Here is a 16,801-nt window from a genome sequence, read left to right as displayed (position 1 = left end):
ATAAAATTAACCATTGTCACTTCAGCTGGAGTAAGACAATCGATAAGAATCATTCAGCCATTTAGTCTGCCCAGCTTTTCCAGTATTAAATCTGTCTTTGGTCTACTCTTAGATTCAGAATAGCCACAAGCCTATCCCATGCATGTCTTCCTGTGTTAACCTCTACCACTTCTGCTGGGAGGCTGTTCTTTATCTAATATCCCCTGAGCGAGAGGTCTGAACTGAAATGGGGTGATAGGGTGGCTGATTTGAAAATGTTTTTTGGAATATGCCAAATAAACACACAAAACGCAAGTTGTAACCGATCAGTGGTCAAGTGCGATGACAGGTCTTTACAAGTAAGGGTGGTAAGCGAGCGGGTTGCGTATTGTTCAGAAGTCCAGCAACAAAATGAGGAATTTAAATTTAAATTCAAAGATGGCTACAAACACGTCTGGCTGCAAAAGCAGATGCCTACACTTTATCCTAGAGTATGGGCTACAGCGCAAACGTTTTAGTTGCATTTCCTTCATATTTAGTGGAATGAGGGTCCAGTGCGGTCACAAATCTGTTCACTAAAAAAAAGAAACTGACTGCAAATAGCGCATCGCGGTGATTTAAGAATGGACATTAATAATCTGACAGCAGCCATCCAGGTTCATCGTTCTCATTAGCATTATTTTTAATGTTATTAATGATTTTTTGTTTTATCATCATCCTTGGCTATGTTAATTATCTGTGTGTAATGCGAATGTTACTGTGGATGATTTACAGTATCTTTTCTTACTATGTTGTATGACCTAGGTGCCTTTCCCTGGCACTACGGCGCCCCTTGGCACTTTTCCTATTTTGTTGGAGGTTTGTGTCAATTGATGTAGACATGTCGACCACTTTGAAGATTCAAAATGTTTTTAATTTTGAAACAAACAAGAAATAAGAAAAAAACGTGCTACGTCCTATGGACAGATACTCCAGTCTCCGCTGTGGAGCTTTGCAGCGAGTTATCTTTGTTGGCTCGCTGATTAATGCCCTCTCTGCCTGGTCCGTGAGTTTTGGTGGGATGCCCTCTCTTAGAAGGTTTGTGGGATTGTTTGGATTTAATGATGCTCCGTGGGATTCTGATATTTTTTATAACCCAACCATGATCTGTACTTCTCCACAACTTTGTCCCTGACCTGTCTAGAAAGCTCCTTGGTCTCCATGGTGCCTCTTGCCTGGTGGTGCCCCAGACTCGGGGCCTTTCAGAACAGGTGTATATATATAATGAGATCATGTGAGAGATCATGTGAGAGATCATGTGAGAGATCATGTGAGAGATCATGTGACACTGTGTTGTGCACAGAGGGACTTTATTTAACTAAGCATGTGAATTATGTGTAATTGGTTCCACCAGATCATATTTAGGGGCATCATAGCAAAGGGGGTGAACACATATGCACGCACTTTTCCAATTTGGAATATTTTGTGTATTTAAACTACAAATAAAAATTCATTTTAATTCCAGGTCGTAATGTAACAAAATAGGAAAAATGCCAAGGGGGTGAACCCTTTCATGTACATAAAAGAACGCCAATTTGTCTGTTTGTTCGGTAGATTTGCAGGGGGGCGCTGAGTATTCTTTTTTTTTTCAAAAAGGGGGGGTAAGCCAAATAAGTTTGGGAACCTCTCTTCTAGATTTAACTCTCTACTTCCTATTGAGAGAGGATAAGTTGCTTTCTAGTAAAGATAAAGGCAGTCCCACAGAGAATTACCTCCCCCAATCTACCCCAACTATATATTGGGTCCAAGTTAAAACCGACAACATATGATTATCTCTATGTCTTTCTCGATGTTTCTCCCACTTCAATTAGTGGGCGCCATTAAATCTACAAATATGGCAACAGAAATTCATAAACATATCTTTTTGACAATGAGGATGTTACCTTAATTCAAACTCTGCAAACAGAACATCGAAATGTCTGAGGGATTCTTTCATTTTCTCTGTGTACATGTTGAGATCCCTGAGGGCCTGGTCACGGATGATATTTCGAACTTCTTCAAGGCTTTTGGTTAAGTCTTTCGCCAGAGGTCTCATGGCCATGCTTTCTATTTCACGATTCATTATAATCGAGCCAGCAGCCAGACACTGCGGGAACAGCCATCGGTTATAAGAGTTTGTTATTAAGTTAGTATCAGCCAGGTGTGTTATATATAAAATGTCTAAAGTTTAATCATTCTAGTTTGTTCCCTTTCTTCTAGGGACCAAAACGTATATATTCTCATTTGCTTGAGAGATACATGTATACAAAGTGCAATAAAAGGGGCATCATGTAAAAAAAAAAAAAAAAAGTCAATTTTGTAAAATTTCTCTCATGTATAGAAAGAAGTAAAGAAAACCAGTTCTAATCATAATAGTGACCCCCTAAGACTTCCTCATGGAAGAACTGATGCAATTCACAGAAATAAAGATAAGTCTTGGAGATTTCATTTTAATGTCACAAGGCTGGTAACATTAAGTGCCCACAAAGAATTTATATCTAAAATCCTAGTTATGGTTACTTTGTCACGCTTATCTATCCTAACGGGTGACAAATCATTTCAGCTGTGAGTAGATTCATAGCATAATCGAGGCTATATTTATGGCTATAAAGTATGACGACTACCGTAGGCTGTCATTGCCTATGAACGGTGTAGAGTTGTTGCAGGAAGGGCATCGCCTGAATGAAAATATCGAGAAATGGGTGTAGGATGCTCATAAAGTGCCACGCATGATCAGACCACACACAGGAACGCACGGGGAAATGTTGCTGTGATGGCTTATGGGAAATAGATCCTTATCTTGTATAAAAATAGAAGTGTTATAAAAATCTACTAGCAGGGCCCTACTGGGGACGACAACGTGACCCTAGCACTTTAAGGCTGGTGGCTAATGATGTTAGTCCGGCTGGATATGGGCAGCTGCAAGTTACGCAGGCATTTCCAGTTGGCGTCCGCACATTGTAGCCCCCGATCTGGTGCTTGGGAGGCAGATCTGGGGAGTATAGGGTGCTGTCGGCGGCAGCCCATCGGGCATTTGCCCAGTGTGCTAGATGGCCAGTCTGGGTCCGATTACTAGCAACAGCAGCAAGCAATTTATAATCACAATTTTAATATGCCCGAGTGCCAAAATGGCTCATATGCTGTGTGAGCCGCTTACCTGGCACTCAACCTGTTAAACAATACTTCAACATTTTAAATAACGAAACAAGACTAAAAAATACTTTCTTCTCCCTATTTTCATTGCTTAGCGGTAAATCCACATTCAAAACTTAAAGTGCTATAATTCTGTGACCCGCATTAGACGTCATTTAAATTTATAAGAACTGTCAGGGAATAAACATTTGCTCCGAAATGAATGGTTTCTGTACTAAATAAAAAAAGAAATATCTATCACTGGTAAATTACATACTAAATTGTTGGGTATATTTTTTTGGAATGAGATGCTGCTTACAAATAATTTATTTCATGTATTAACATTTGGATCATTTTACTGAGGATATCTTTCGTCAACCCAAAGATCTATATGAACAGATACAGTGGCAAGAAAAAGTAAGTGAACCTTTGGAATTACCAGCATTCATGTATAAAATTTGACTTAAAATATAGTCTGACCTTCACCTAAGTTACCATAACGAACAAACACAGTCTGTTTTAACTAAACCACCATATGTGGGTTTAATTCAGATTCACCTTTTCTGTGTTTGATGTACCCACACAAACTACACATCCTTTATTTCAGAACAAAGAAGGCTTTAATTTGAAGACAAAGAAACATGAAAATAATAATAGTGAGTGTTAGTATGTAAAAAAATTAATTAAACAAATTTTCAATTATTAGAATTTTTTTCTACACTTTAGGTTCTCCTGTCGAACAATGATCCAATTGATGTTCGGCAACATTCCCTGATTAGACATACCCCCACATACATATTTTTTTCCGGTTATAGGATGGCCACATCCATCCCTTACATAGTACACTATAGGGTAATATTTTTTAATAGTTGTGGCTTTGGGGGCAGTAAATAGGTTTTTGAGGGTAGTAAACAGGGGGGAAGGGGGATATACTTTTAATGTGTAGAGCTAGGCTTTTTATCTGTGCGATATGGACAGGGATTGTTTTAGGGACCTCTCATACCAATCCAAGTGATGTTACAATGACCCGGCTAAACTTAACAAGAACATATGAGCCAGCTAGCCTGGCCCTGTCACACCTTCACTCCAAAATCCTGGCCCATTTGCCACTTTTGCCAAATCTGATCCCTCCAGTTTGCCTTAGGAAAAAGTTTTTCTTTTGATTGTGAAACAAATAAACTCCATATGGCAATAAGATAATACAGCAACCACAACTTCAATAATTAACACGCAGCCTACAGGTTAGCTAAACATGCATTCTGTTTTCACTATAAAGAAAGGAAATTAGGAAATTATAAATGAATGATTTAACTGGTTTTCATTTGTTTCTCATACAAATTCCTATATTTGTATGCAAACAAATAATGCCACTAAGACAATCCTACAGAATAATATAGATAAAGCTGAAATCAATTTGATGAAAATTATGCAAAACAACCTTCACAGCAGAGATAGAAATTGGGTAAAACCGACAGGAATTGAAAGTGAAATATTCTAATTGCATATCTTACCTCTGCTCCAAACCAAAGCTGCCCTGCCAGGTTATCGTGGCGAATTTCTTCTGGAAACTTAACACAAAAATCTCGGTTTGCCCGCTCATGCTGAATACATTCCTCCATTATCTGGTTTATTATGTTCAAAACATTATCCTAAAGGCAGACAAGATGAAATGCACAACATACATTTAGAATGCACATATGAAGCAATTAAAATGCACATTAAAAAGTGGTGGAATAAAAATAATCCCTCGTTAATTCATGTCTATTTATAAACAAGTAAACTAATACAATTGCCAGAGACAAAGGAATGAGTCATTTTTCTACAGCATGCAGCATTCAGGTGCAGAGTTTAAAAAAAGATATCCCACTGCAGTAGTGATCATTGGTATGGTGATGGTCCAATCACGAAGAACATTCTTAGAAAAAAAATACACGTTGTAAGCTTCCATAAGGGAACTTCCATGGAATTCTGTCTCTGGTCTCCCTGTCTGAACTTTCCACCAAGGAGATGCCTTCCTGTATTTTACTTGTTTTTATTTATTTTTGGCACCCATTGTTGGTTGTCCTCTCCTGATTCATATTAGGTGTTGCCAGTTAATGCCTGAGACTCAAAACTTACTGATTGCCATATCTCACCTAATCCCCTGGGGCTTTACCCTCTGGCCCTACTTTAGTTCAGATGGATCTATACAAGTACAGTGACCACACCAACCAGTACGCTTAAGGCTAGACACATGGAAGCCAGACTAATGTTTATGTGGCAGCCTAAAACTGTACATGTAAAACTCATCACATGTTTGAGGAGGTTGGCAGGACAGCTTGTTCGTGGGGGGCACCATCACTAGGTGGGAAAGACTGACATTAATTTTCGCCCAGATCCTCTATAGTACATCCTATACCATTATTTCTCCTTCTCGCCGATAGACTGGCACACCCTGCGATCAGCCACAATCTCAAAGGTCGCAATCTCAAAGGTCGCATTCTGATTGCATTAATTGTCCACCTTTGTATGTACTTTAACATAATCTTCCACTAACCCAAGTAAAATACTCAATTAGATTCACCTTCACCTGCAACAATTCTGGCCAAGTAAGGTCTGACCAAATGCCAAAAAGCTCACAATGATGGTTTGTAATTATTTCTACAGTTGTCCTGTCCTGTACTGATCTCTATGGATAAATGCCTCAGGGGTAAATCTGAAATACTCTCTGGTAAGATAATGAAAGCTTATTCTTAGGTAGTGGATCACAAACTATCTGGTGCATTTCACACATTTGCTATGAACCCAGATGATGACACTTTTGTATTATTTAAGTTTAAGGGGCTCAGAGAAATTGCCTATTAAACTCAACAGAGAGTCATCAAAACTCAATGATATACCTAGCATTATACAAGGTTCTAGACAAAGAAGTGAGAAAAAAAACCAAACCTAATAGGAGCGCCGGTGCATCGCGTCTTTATAAAGCTCTGGGCAAATAAACCGTTTTAAAACCCAAACCCTGAGCAATGCATCAGTTTTTCTTATGTTCCATGAATTGTAAGTAAGGAGATTATTTCCTACCCGTTCTCTGTCCGTTGGTCAGCGGCATATTGACTCATCGCTCACAGCGACACAGGAAATAATAAAATCATCAAAAATACCATTCTGAATCTAATTGTACTGTCAGCACATAGGAAGAAATATTCCCAATATCTCCGCACGTGAGAGTTGCTGACGAGGCAGCCTCCGAGTGGTGCTTGGGTACAGTACGGATATCGCGCTTGAGGCAGCGTAACTGTGTCACAGTCGATAATGATGTTAAGCATACTAAAGTGTGCCGAGCCTACACCGCAATAACGTCTCTGGTGGAAATTACAAGCTGGCACATAATGAAGACATCAATCAACATGCAACACCGTGCAAGGATCCCACCGAGTTAAGTATTCTAATACATGGTACGGCAGATAAATCACTTCCCTAAATCCTACGGCTTTATAAATCTACGAAACAAGGGCTTCAAATTATATATTTATATATATATACACACACACATATATATATATATATATATACACACACACACACACATATATATATATATACACACACACCCTTTAAAAAAAAGTGCACACTCAGGATCTTTTCTCTTGATCTGTATTATAAAGTTGATTGCTTTGAGCAGTCTTTGCAATGGTTTGGGGAAGGAGATAGGAAAGGACTTTAGGATAGGAAGTTGATCAGATAATGCTAGCTCTATCACATCCTGCCACCCAACTCTGCTTCCCTAAGGCAAAACATTTAACAAAACATCTCCAAAAAAAATTACACTCGTTGAACAACAAGAACAAGCTATAGGTCGTTTACAGAAAATAACTAAGGAGAAAAAAAAAACTAAACAAAAAAACTTCAAAGACAATGACAGAGATAAAAAATGATGATTGACATGCTAAAGCCGACATGGACATCCAACCCAACGGGGCAAATAACTGAGAGGCCGCCTTCCACCAAAGTTGTAGTTAAAAGGTCAGACCCATTATTCTAAAGTATGAGGATGATTGCAGTCATTGTAGAAACAAAGGTGACAACCGCCAGGACTAATAAAGGATTGCAGTACTGCGATGTCCTCATGTGCTGTGCTCTCTCAGCATGTCGTATCCTCACCTGGATTAAAGGACTGATAATAGCGTAATATACCAACCTGTGAATAAATCATCATTTTTGAGAAACAACCAAAGAAGCAGCATCAATAATCAAGCGGCGCCAGTGCTCTCCAGCCCGGCGCGTCTGAGAAATATGCATAAAATCACCGCCCGGCTTCCATAAATCGAGTGTTACCAGGAGTTCGCGTTTTGAACTTTCTGTGGAAATTTGTTCTTAGATGGAATTTTAATGGAATAAATCACACAAGACACGTCTTTTTAATGCCTTCGGTGGATAATATAATCATTTATCATGCTTAAGACATGCCAGCCACGTAAGTATTTAGCTGCCGCTTTGGGGAAGAATTTCTGGAGATTTTGGGTAGAATGTCTCAGTCTGTAGCAAACATGACCCCGAATCCTCGAGTTCACTGCAGTGAGTTCCTATTAGATGCTGGAATAGGATTACATTTTTTTTTTTATGAAGGATGCCTTTTGCTTTCTATAAAGCGTAATGTTTCTATAAGGAAGCCTATGCCCCTGTAGGCAATATGTGCTGGACGCGAACCGATCTTGCACTACGCCAACAGCATTGACAGGAGGATACCGGGGTAACTTGTGACAAATACTATACTGTGGTTCCAATAAAAAGCCTTATGAAAACCATCATCCTGAATCCTGAATTAAGTCACTTGAGTTTAAGCAGGGATTTCATCTGTGGTTTACCAGCTAGAAAAGGAGAGGTTGGAGGCTCAGATGTTAAATCCGAGTAGAATAAGAAGGCATTTACACAGCGTGTGCGACCTTAAGAACCTGCCCATTCATCAACTAAGATGGGGCTAAAGACCCTGAGACTTTAGGGATCCTAGGTATGAAAATTAAACCAGGACGCAGTCAGTACGCATGGAAAGTAAGCCGTGTCTGTTAAAACAACATATACTGTAAATACGAAACCTGATGGACACAAATCCATTTGCTGAAATACCATAAGACTGAGAGATGGGACAGAACACTCCAGACCCAGTCATCTAAAACACACATTGGCGTCTCTTTAGCGCGTGCTAACCCATGCGCAGCATTATTTTCCGGTATATTCAAGTACGCCAATTGAACAACATGTACACGGGGAATGTACTTCAGTACGCTGCATGCCTCGACAACTAAAGTCTCATTGTCCTTGCTCTATCTAAAACTAGAAAGGGAAAACATCCATTGATTTGCATATTGAGTAAATGATTTGATTTGAGTAAAGTGCACCAGAGTCCAAGCAAAGTTATCGAGGACACAAAAAGGACTACGACACCCCCCCTTTAACATTATATCTCAGTGTTAAGCTTTATACAGCAAAACATAATGGAGTTATCACCGCTATACACATCATGCTAGATAAAAGCATGATCAACATTCACACAGCTACTGCTTTCTGAGAAAAGGACAATTTCACTAGACTTTAGTAATGGACGGGAAGAACCAGAAATCACCGAAAACCGCCGATAAAGACAGATTAGATAACAGCAACTGCAAGAAGCCATTAGCGTGTGCAGAAAGCCACAGTATGACACAGATAGCAGGGCGCCGTGAACTACGTCAAATGTCTGTCTCCAGCACATATTACTAGTGAAATGTGTCAAATATAGAAAATGATGTCCTGATTTCCTTTTATCAAACTTTAAAGGCATCACGTTAGTTTAAACAAACACTCTTTCTGATCAGGTCAGGTACATCTCTTTAATCAGAATATGACTGCAGGCAAAGTCATCCTTTGGGGAGTGCAGTATATGTGGTTGCGCAGGGTCCACCGTAGTACCCCAGAGCAGCCTGTGTTCAGCGTGACCAAATGGGAATAGTAATGGACTAACGTTTCCTCCAGCTCTACATTCAGTGGCTCTACTCAAAAAAGTCACAACAATGTGGATAGAAATAGCAAACTGTCGTTCTCGCGGTTCCAAGCTAAATTCCCTACTGTTCGAATTCATCCTATTCACTACCTCCAGCTCCGTAACTATGTTAATGCGCTACTTCCCCACCTCTCTGGGGCTAACTCCAACCACCCCTTAGACCAGATCACGATATTATCGTCTGCCCCAATGCTCACAATGTCTACAATCTATAATCTGCTTCGCCCACTTATCGATTGGGAGACCCATACGGCGGGTATTGCCTCCTGGAAAACTGATTTTCCAAATCTGTGTCAAAAACAAGTTCTCCAGGCGTACTCCCGCAATTCCAAACTTTTGGTGTCTAGGGATTATGGTGAAATGTTCCTTAAAATCCTGCATAAAGCGTATGTCACCCCCAAACTCCGGTTCTTAATGGGTTTAGCTGATCATTCCCGATGTCTGAAATGCCGCTCACCTGAGGCGGATCTTCTTCACGGCTTGTGGTCCTGCAGTTCTATTGTCCCGTTCTGGAATGCCCTACAGTTGTACATTACAGATACTCTGGGCATTCGTTTTGTAATTTCTGTTGAATGGGCAATTTTTGGTATGTTCCCTGATCATGTTCCTCCCTCTGCAGCAAGAGCTAAATCTCTCTTGCTCACTATCTCGGCAGTGGCCAAACGGGCAATATTGTCCCAATGGATTGCTCCTCAGCCACCTTTATTACCTATGGTCCTGTCGCGATTACGCCTTCTGTTTCAGATGAATTGGCTTGAAGCCGTTCTCCATAAGGAAAGCAAGGTTAAATTTCTGTTTAACCGTTGGTCCCCATTTATCGCAACGCTGGATAGTGATACCAGGTTATCGTTATACCAAACATTTAATACCACAGAATGGTACTGCCTTCAAGTCCTGAGAGGTACTCTCCCTGTCCCGGGCTTTTGATCTTAATGATGGGCGGGATGGATGCATGTTGTGACCTTAGGTTTTGCGTCGGTGGGGGTACTGACATCTTTGTGAAGGGAAAATTTTGTACCTTGCGTTTGCCTTCATGAGTGTCCTCCAGTTATCCTTACTTTTGGTCTCCTAGATCATTGTTTGTACTGTATGTTATACTGTAACTGTACATCACTTGTCTCTGTAAATGTCAAGTTTTGTCAACATGTCAAAATGTCTGGCTGTAAACTTATTCTCATGTTTTATGCTTTGTCTTCTCCGTGGAATAAAGAAGTTTGAAAAAAAAAAAAAAAAAGAAATAGCAAACTGCCTCTTCTAAATACCTTACCCCGTTACATAAATATCTCACTCCCTTAAAACAAAAGTGTCCTTTTTTGGCCATGGTAAATGTTAGGAGGTATGGTTTACGGTACAACACTGTTTGCTACTTATTAAACTAAACCTAGTGGAACATATGAAAAGTGACTTCCTCATCATGGTGGCTGGACCATTCCTTTTATTAATCTACTAATCTAAGAATCACTTTTTATACATGACCAGAGACCGGCCATCTGGCACATTGGGTAAATGTCCGGTAGACCTGTGGCCAATACGGCCTCATACTTATTTATACTGCCGCTCCGGTAGCAAACCATTTGCAAAGTATAAAAACATAACATAAGGCCTCTCCTATCCAACTTGTGGTGGCACCTTCAGGGCTGCCAGAAATATTAAGGCCCTGTACAGGCTTAATGCCTGGGCCACAATGGCCTTCGCATCAGTCCAACCCATGTCCATCTCACTGTCCCATCCATGCCTTCACAGCCTCCCATAAGCACACCTTATGAAAACAGGAGCAAATGTAGGGTTAGTGGAACCTGGGTGAGGCTCAACCCGGACACCCCAACACCATATGTCAGGGGCGTCCAACATGCGGCCCACGAGCCAGGGCAACCGATCTTACGCGGGCTGCACCTCGAGCCCTGTTACAACAAGAGCCCTGCTTCTTACCTGTGGGAGGGTCTTTTGTACTGCACAGAGGAAGCAGAACCCAGCAGAGTTCACGTGACATCACATGACTCTGCTCCAGTCCTGCTTCCTCTGCTGAAGTCTGTAAGAGGCATCGAGGAGCTGCAGTGCAGGTAAGGGGGCAGGGAGGGTGTTTGAATGAGTATGCGTGATTGAGGGAATGAATCTGTGAATGAATGAGTATATGAATGAATGAGTGTGTGTGTGATAGCATGGATGTGTAAGTGCTGGAACCTAGGAATGATGGGACTGTGATTGCTGTTAGCATTCACACTCCTATCATGCCAAGTCAGCCAGCACATGCTGAAACCTGGCTAGCTGCCCCCCTTGTGTATTGATGCTACCAGCAGTATGGGGTCTGCACATACAGCCACCCTGTACCAGCATGGACTGGCTTACTTGGCATGATAGGAGTGTGATTGCTAACAGCAATCACAGTCTCATCATGCCTAGGTTCCAGCATTTACTGGTTGGATGTGTAAGTTCTGTAACCTAGGCATGATGGGACTGTGATTGCTGTTAGCAATCACACTCCTATCATGCCAAGTCAGCCAGTACATGCTGGTACAGGGTGTCTGTAAGTGATGTGCAATGTGCAATCACAGTCCCATCATGCCTAGGTACCGGCATTTACTGGCTGCCTGGGTATGATAGGAGTGTGATTGCTGTTAGCAATCACACTCCTATCATGCCAAGTCATATTGTTGCTTTTTTTTGTCCAATTGTGGTGTGTTACCTACTTTTATAAAAAATGTGATGTTTTTATTATTTTTAAAGGTGGGGGGTCATTTTCAGTTTGGGCTAAGTGAACCGTGAATGTTTTGGTCCAGAATTTTCATTTCGGTGTATCCCTAGAATAAATAGAACTATTTCATTTTTAATTATCCTGAATTAGTAGTCACAACACTTTCTAGGCCCCTAAGTAAAGGTTTTGTGTCATTTACTTTATTTTAATCTGCATATTTTATTAATGGCCATATTTTCTCACAGTGAAAAATGAGTGCGGCCCGCGCACGTATACAATTCTGATGAAGTGGCCCACTGCAAAAAAAACTTGGACACCCCTGCCATATGTTGACACAAACTCGCGATAACAGCATACACTGAAACCCACACACACAAATAACAATACCATACACTTACACACCTTGCAGTAACACATGCTAACATCATACGCCGACACCCACACATCAAATACTAACATACTGGGCACCTGGAAATTACATCTTGTCCTGCCACGCAGACTTAGCGTGTTGGACATGAGGAAAAGAGGCCCGGAGAACAGGGCCCCATGCCTGGTATACCAATACCGGGCATACCTCCCTATACCGGGTCTGCGCGCACACATAACTTGTCAGTTGCTGGTGTTAGAGTGCCAGGGCCACAGAGTCATCCCTAATCCGTCCCTGTACTATTCTGATTCCTGGGAACTTCTTCACTCTGGCTACCCAGAGCCTTCCCTTGCTGGATGCGGCCAAGACTGCCCACTGACATCAGCGGGAAACACCCCTTTAAAGGGAAAATGGGTGGGGAGCGGGTCGTGTCAAGACCCCGCAACCCAGAGGATTCGGGAGAGTTCCCAGGTATGACTATTCTATGCTTCGCAGTTCACTCAATTCCTTGAAGCTGCAGTTTACGCTTTTGTCGGACGGCGTTCCATTTAGTAACACAAGCAAGCAGCGTCATCTGTAGCCTTTAATTATCCTTTTTAAGAAAACCTCTTGGGAGTTCCTTGGCATCCGACAAACAAAATTTGCATTTAGTGCTGTCTTTGTAACCTCTAAGGCGAAGATATTTACTATAGACCTATGCATAATAACATTACAAATTTGCCAAGCTGGTAAAACTCAATGCAGGGCAGCTGTCTTCAAAACAAACAAAGGACTATGTTCTTCTAGGAGATGTCTTCTCCAAGACTTATGCAGAAAACTTAATCTGCCCGTTAATAAACAAATAATTTTCCATTATGCTTCATTTTTAAAGGTTTTTTTTTCTTCTTCTTTTATTGAAGCCCTGATGTCAGTGGCTCCGCAGTGGAAAAAAAGTGCTTAGTGCAAACGTGCCCTTAAGGTCATAAAGCCTGCAGGAGGGCCGGATCTTCTTGGTCCCTTCCCGCAAGGAACCCTTTAGAGGACCCGACTGCACCTTGGCTTATACACAAAAGTGCTCACCGAGGAAGCCCCAGCACTTAGGCTAGCGTGATAAAAAATTTACCCTTTTTTCGGCCAACTATGTAAAGATTCTAAGCTTAATAAATCCTTAGTTTTGTCTTGGATTCAGGAGCTATATGCGGGTTTAAATTCCTGCACTGTTTTAGCCTCTACCACGTCTACTGGGGGCTGTTCCTCTTATCTACCACCCTATCAGTAAAGTAATTAATATACATATATGCAAAGTAATTATTATTTTAGTAATTTATTTGCATTTGGCCCTCTACAGTGTCAGAATAGTGAATGTAAACATGAATGGGGGTAAGTATGAAGCTATCCTGAATTCTTAACGAGCACAAGGACTATTTAAGGTTTGAGTCTCTACATGAGACAGGATGGGCCGAATGGTTCTTTAGCGGTTTCACAAAGTGAAATTCTGTGTTTCTGACCTGCAAAGAAGGCAATTTCATTGGACCACACACTTATAGGGGCAAAATCCTCTACAGGCGGCAAAATCCTAGAGCTGCTAAACTTGGGATGAAAGAGATTGGCCATAGACTAAAAAAATATGATAACAAAAATTTTTTTATTTCAGAGCAGAAAGATTATTTGCCTTATCAGGTCTTGAACAGAAGCAGAGATATAAAACCTGAAATACTCAGTACACAGAGTCAGGAGTTACCTTAAGAGACAGCGGAAATATATGCAACCAAAAGGAGCGCATGAAGAAATGGATATTAACAGGCAACGTAAAAGCAAGCAGCATCCCTAACCGCACACCTTCCCCCGGAGCACTGGGCTAGATTAACAAAACAAATTAAACTTACTGATCATGGAATTTTAGAAATAGAAATACCATGGAAGAACTATATTTTTTATTTGGGTGAAAAGAACACATTTTATGTATAGTTATTCTAAAAAGCACACCAAAGCCCTGTTCCTGATAACTGTCCTGCAGGATGAAAATACTAGATATTATCAAACATACAAGTGAATTAATGCGAAGTGCGCACCCAGTATAGTATCACCACTACGCCAAAACAGAGACCCATCAGAGGACATCTAGATAGAGAAAAACTCATGACAAAAGAAGGGGTAAGTACTAATATCGCTTCGTGAGAGGAGAGCCCGCTAGAAAGAAGAAAACCCCAGATAGCAACGTGCTATTTCATTGTATTTCATTATATGGCCCTTTGCCATGCCTACGGCACGTTGAAGATCTATACTGCTGAGCTGCTGTCCTGGACGATGCCTCCGTTTAAATGATCAATTAAATACCGTATTTGCTCGATTATAAGACGACCCCCCCCCCCAAATCTGAATATTAACTTAGGAAAAAAAGAAAAAGACTGAATATAAGACGACCCTAAAGGAAAAAAGTTTTACCAGTAAATGTTAATTCATGTAAACTATTTTTTTTTTTAAATAAAAGCTATGATTGAGAAAAATATTTTTTTTTGTTTTTATTTCCTTGTATTTTCCAACCTGTCCCCCAGTTACGCACATCTGCCCCCAGGCTTGCCACACCAATATGGCACTGTGGCCCATGATATGCCTTTTAACCCTCTATATGCCACTGTGCCCCATGGTATGCCTTTTGACCCCCTATGTGCCACTCTGCCTCCAGAAATGCCTTATACCCCTATATCCCATTCTGGCATTTAGGGGGTTAAAATGCATATTATGGGGCAGAGTGGCATATAGGGAGGTATAAGGCATTCCAGGAGGCAGAGTGGCATTAAGGGAGTAAAAGGCATTGTATAGAGCACTCTGCCTCCAGAAATGCCTTATACCCCTATATGCCACTCTGGCATTTAGGGGGTTAAAAGGCATATTATGGGGCAGAGTGGCATATAGGGAGGTATAAGGCATTTCAGGAGGCAAAGTGCTCTATTAAATGCCCCCTTAACGCCACTCTGCCTCCTGAAATGCCCTATGCCCCCATTTAACGCACGCACGCACGCACGCACGCACGCACGCACACACACTTACCGGTGCTTCCAATTTCCTGCTGCATTGCCGGGGCAGCGGGTTGACGTCTCCTTCCGCTGCAGCCGGAAAGAGGTCGAGTTGGCAGCGGGGGTTTGTCTGCGTCCGTCGCGTATACCTTCCCGGCTGTCAGAGAATAAAGGGGAACTCTGATCTCTGACAGTCGGGGAAGGTATGCGCGACGGACGCAGACAACCCCCGCTGCTAGCCACACCTCCTTCCGGCTGCAGCGGACGTTGTCTACCCGGATCGCATAGACGTCAACCCACTGCCCCGGCAATACAGCAGGAAGCACCGGTAAGTGTGTGGGGGGGTGTTAAATGGGGGGGGGGGGGAGACAGGAGGATCCAGGTCCCCTGCAGCGGTGCGGGGGATCTGGATCTTAGTCTCATAATCAGACCTCTATTTGAGGTCTGATTAGAAGACGACCCCGATTAGAAGACGAGGGGTATTTTTCAGAGCATTTGCTCTGAAAAAAACCTCGTCTTATAATCGAGCAAATACGGTAATTAGGAATGGACAAATTCTGGTTGCTGTTAAAGGGACAACCTTGTTCACATGTTCTGCTCAGGGTTCAGTGAAGCAGACAATGTTTGCTTCGCTGTCCAATCTCTCAGCAGGTCCTATCAGCAAGAAACAAATATTTTCATTAACTTATTCATCAGTCAGAACATTTAGTATCTGAACATGTGACCCTCAGTGCTTTTTGCCCTTGTGTCAGGGATGCCAATCCAAGGGAAGAGAGGGACATAGCCACTCAGAGAAATAATTTTAAAATATAATATAAAAAATATAACATATAAAAAAATAATAGAAATCGGGTAGGGGGGCTAGTACCCACAAAGCACCGGCAGTCCAGGCCTGAGATGAGCTTACCTGACACGAGCGAAACTGGTTGACAAGCAGCGTACACCTCTGTGGGTCCTTCCGTCCATCCAAGCTGTCCAGCTCTGCTGCTACCTGGTTGAGCTCTTCATCTGCATAGTAAAACTGAGCAAGCAGCTGCGGGTCGGACCTCTGGAACAAAAATAAATAAATACGAAGGTAGTTACAACATCACGGGGTTTATTAAGCTTACGGATAAACAACCCCCAAAACACATCTAGAGAGACAAAGAGATGGCAGTCAAATAGTTAAATGCCAAGAACTTCTGACATTACGTCTGAGTTACTTTTTCTTGAAGGGTACTACATTTTAAAAGGTGTTGCCAAATTAATATATATTTATTACACACACACACTAGAACTTACTAGACTTTTTTTTTTCTTTTTAAAGTAAAGGACCAAAAAAAAATGAAAAAGGCGGCTTTTAAAATGAATAAGAATAATCTCTTTCCCCAGTTCTGATACTCCTATAATTTGTGAAGCTTGGGAACCCGATCACGTTGCTTCCAGTTGATAGGAATCTGAAAAATGTATCAGGTTTTTCGATTTTCTGTGCTCTCCCAAAAATACTTTCCTCCATGTCTTTTTTAGCACAGATTTATTTAGTTACTGTTCATTCTGCCACATACATAAGGGCTATAAAAATGATTTATATCCAGAGAAAAAACATTCACCCTTCTTTCAGC

At 41.4% G+C, this 16,801-nt stretch overlaps 1 protein-coding gene across 1 annotated transcript in view; it reads right to left on the bottom strand.

Moving 5' to 3' along the window:
- The window catches only part of ZFYVE28 (zinc finger FYVE-type containing 28), a 38,918-nt gene extending 22,673 nt beyond the window's left edge, over positions 1-16,245 (bottom strand). The window contains exons 1-3 of the mRNA XM_089498462.1: positions 16,108-16,245; positions 4,641-4,778; positions 1,902-2,104 (exon numbers count right to left, since the gene is read on the bottom strand). Coding sequence (XP_089354588.1) covers positions 1,902-2,104; positions 4,641-4,748 — 311 coding nt within the window. The 5' untranslated portion in view covers positions 4,749-4,778; positions 16,108-16,245. The remainder of the gene's footprint in view (positions 1-1,901; positions 2,105-4,640; positions 4,779-16,107) is intronic.
- Positions 16,246-16,801: the final 556 nt, after the last annotated feature.

This window comes from Sceloporus occidentalis, unplaced genomic scaffold (genome assembly GCF_023333645.1).
Source record: "Sceloporus occidentalis isolate IW3139 unplaced genomic scaffold, rSceOcc1.0.p SCAF_120, whole genome shotgun sequence".
NCBI classification, from domain to species: Eukaryota; Metazoa; Chordata; class Lepidosauria; order Squamata; family Phrynosomatidae; genus Sceloporus; species Sceloporus occidentalis.
The sequence above is the reverse complement of the archived record's forward strand: the minus strand, read 5'-3'. Positions and strand labels throughout refer to the sequence as shown.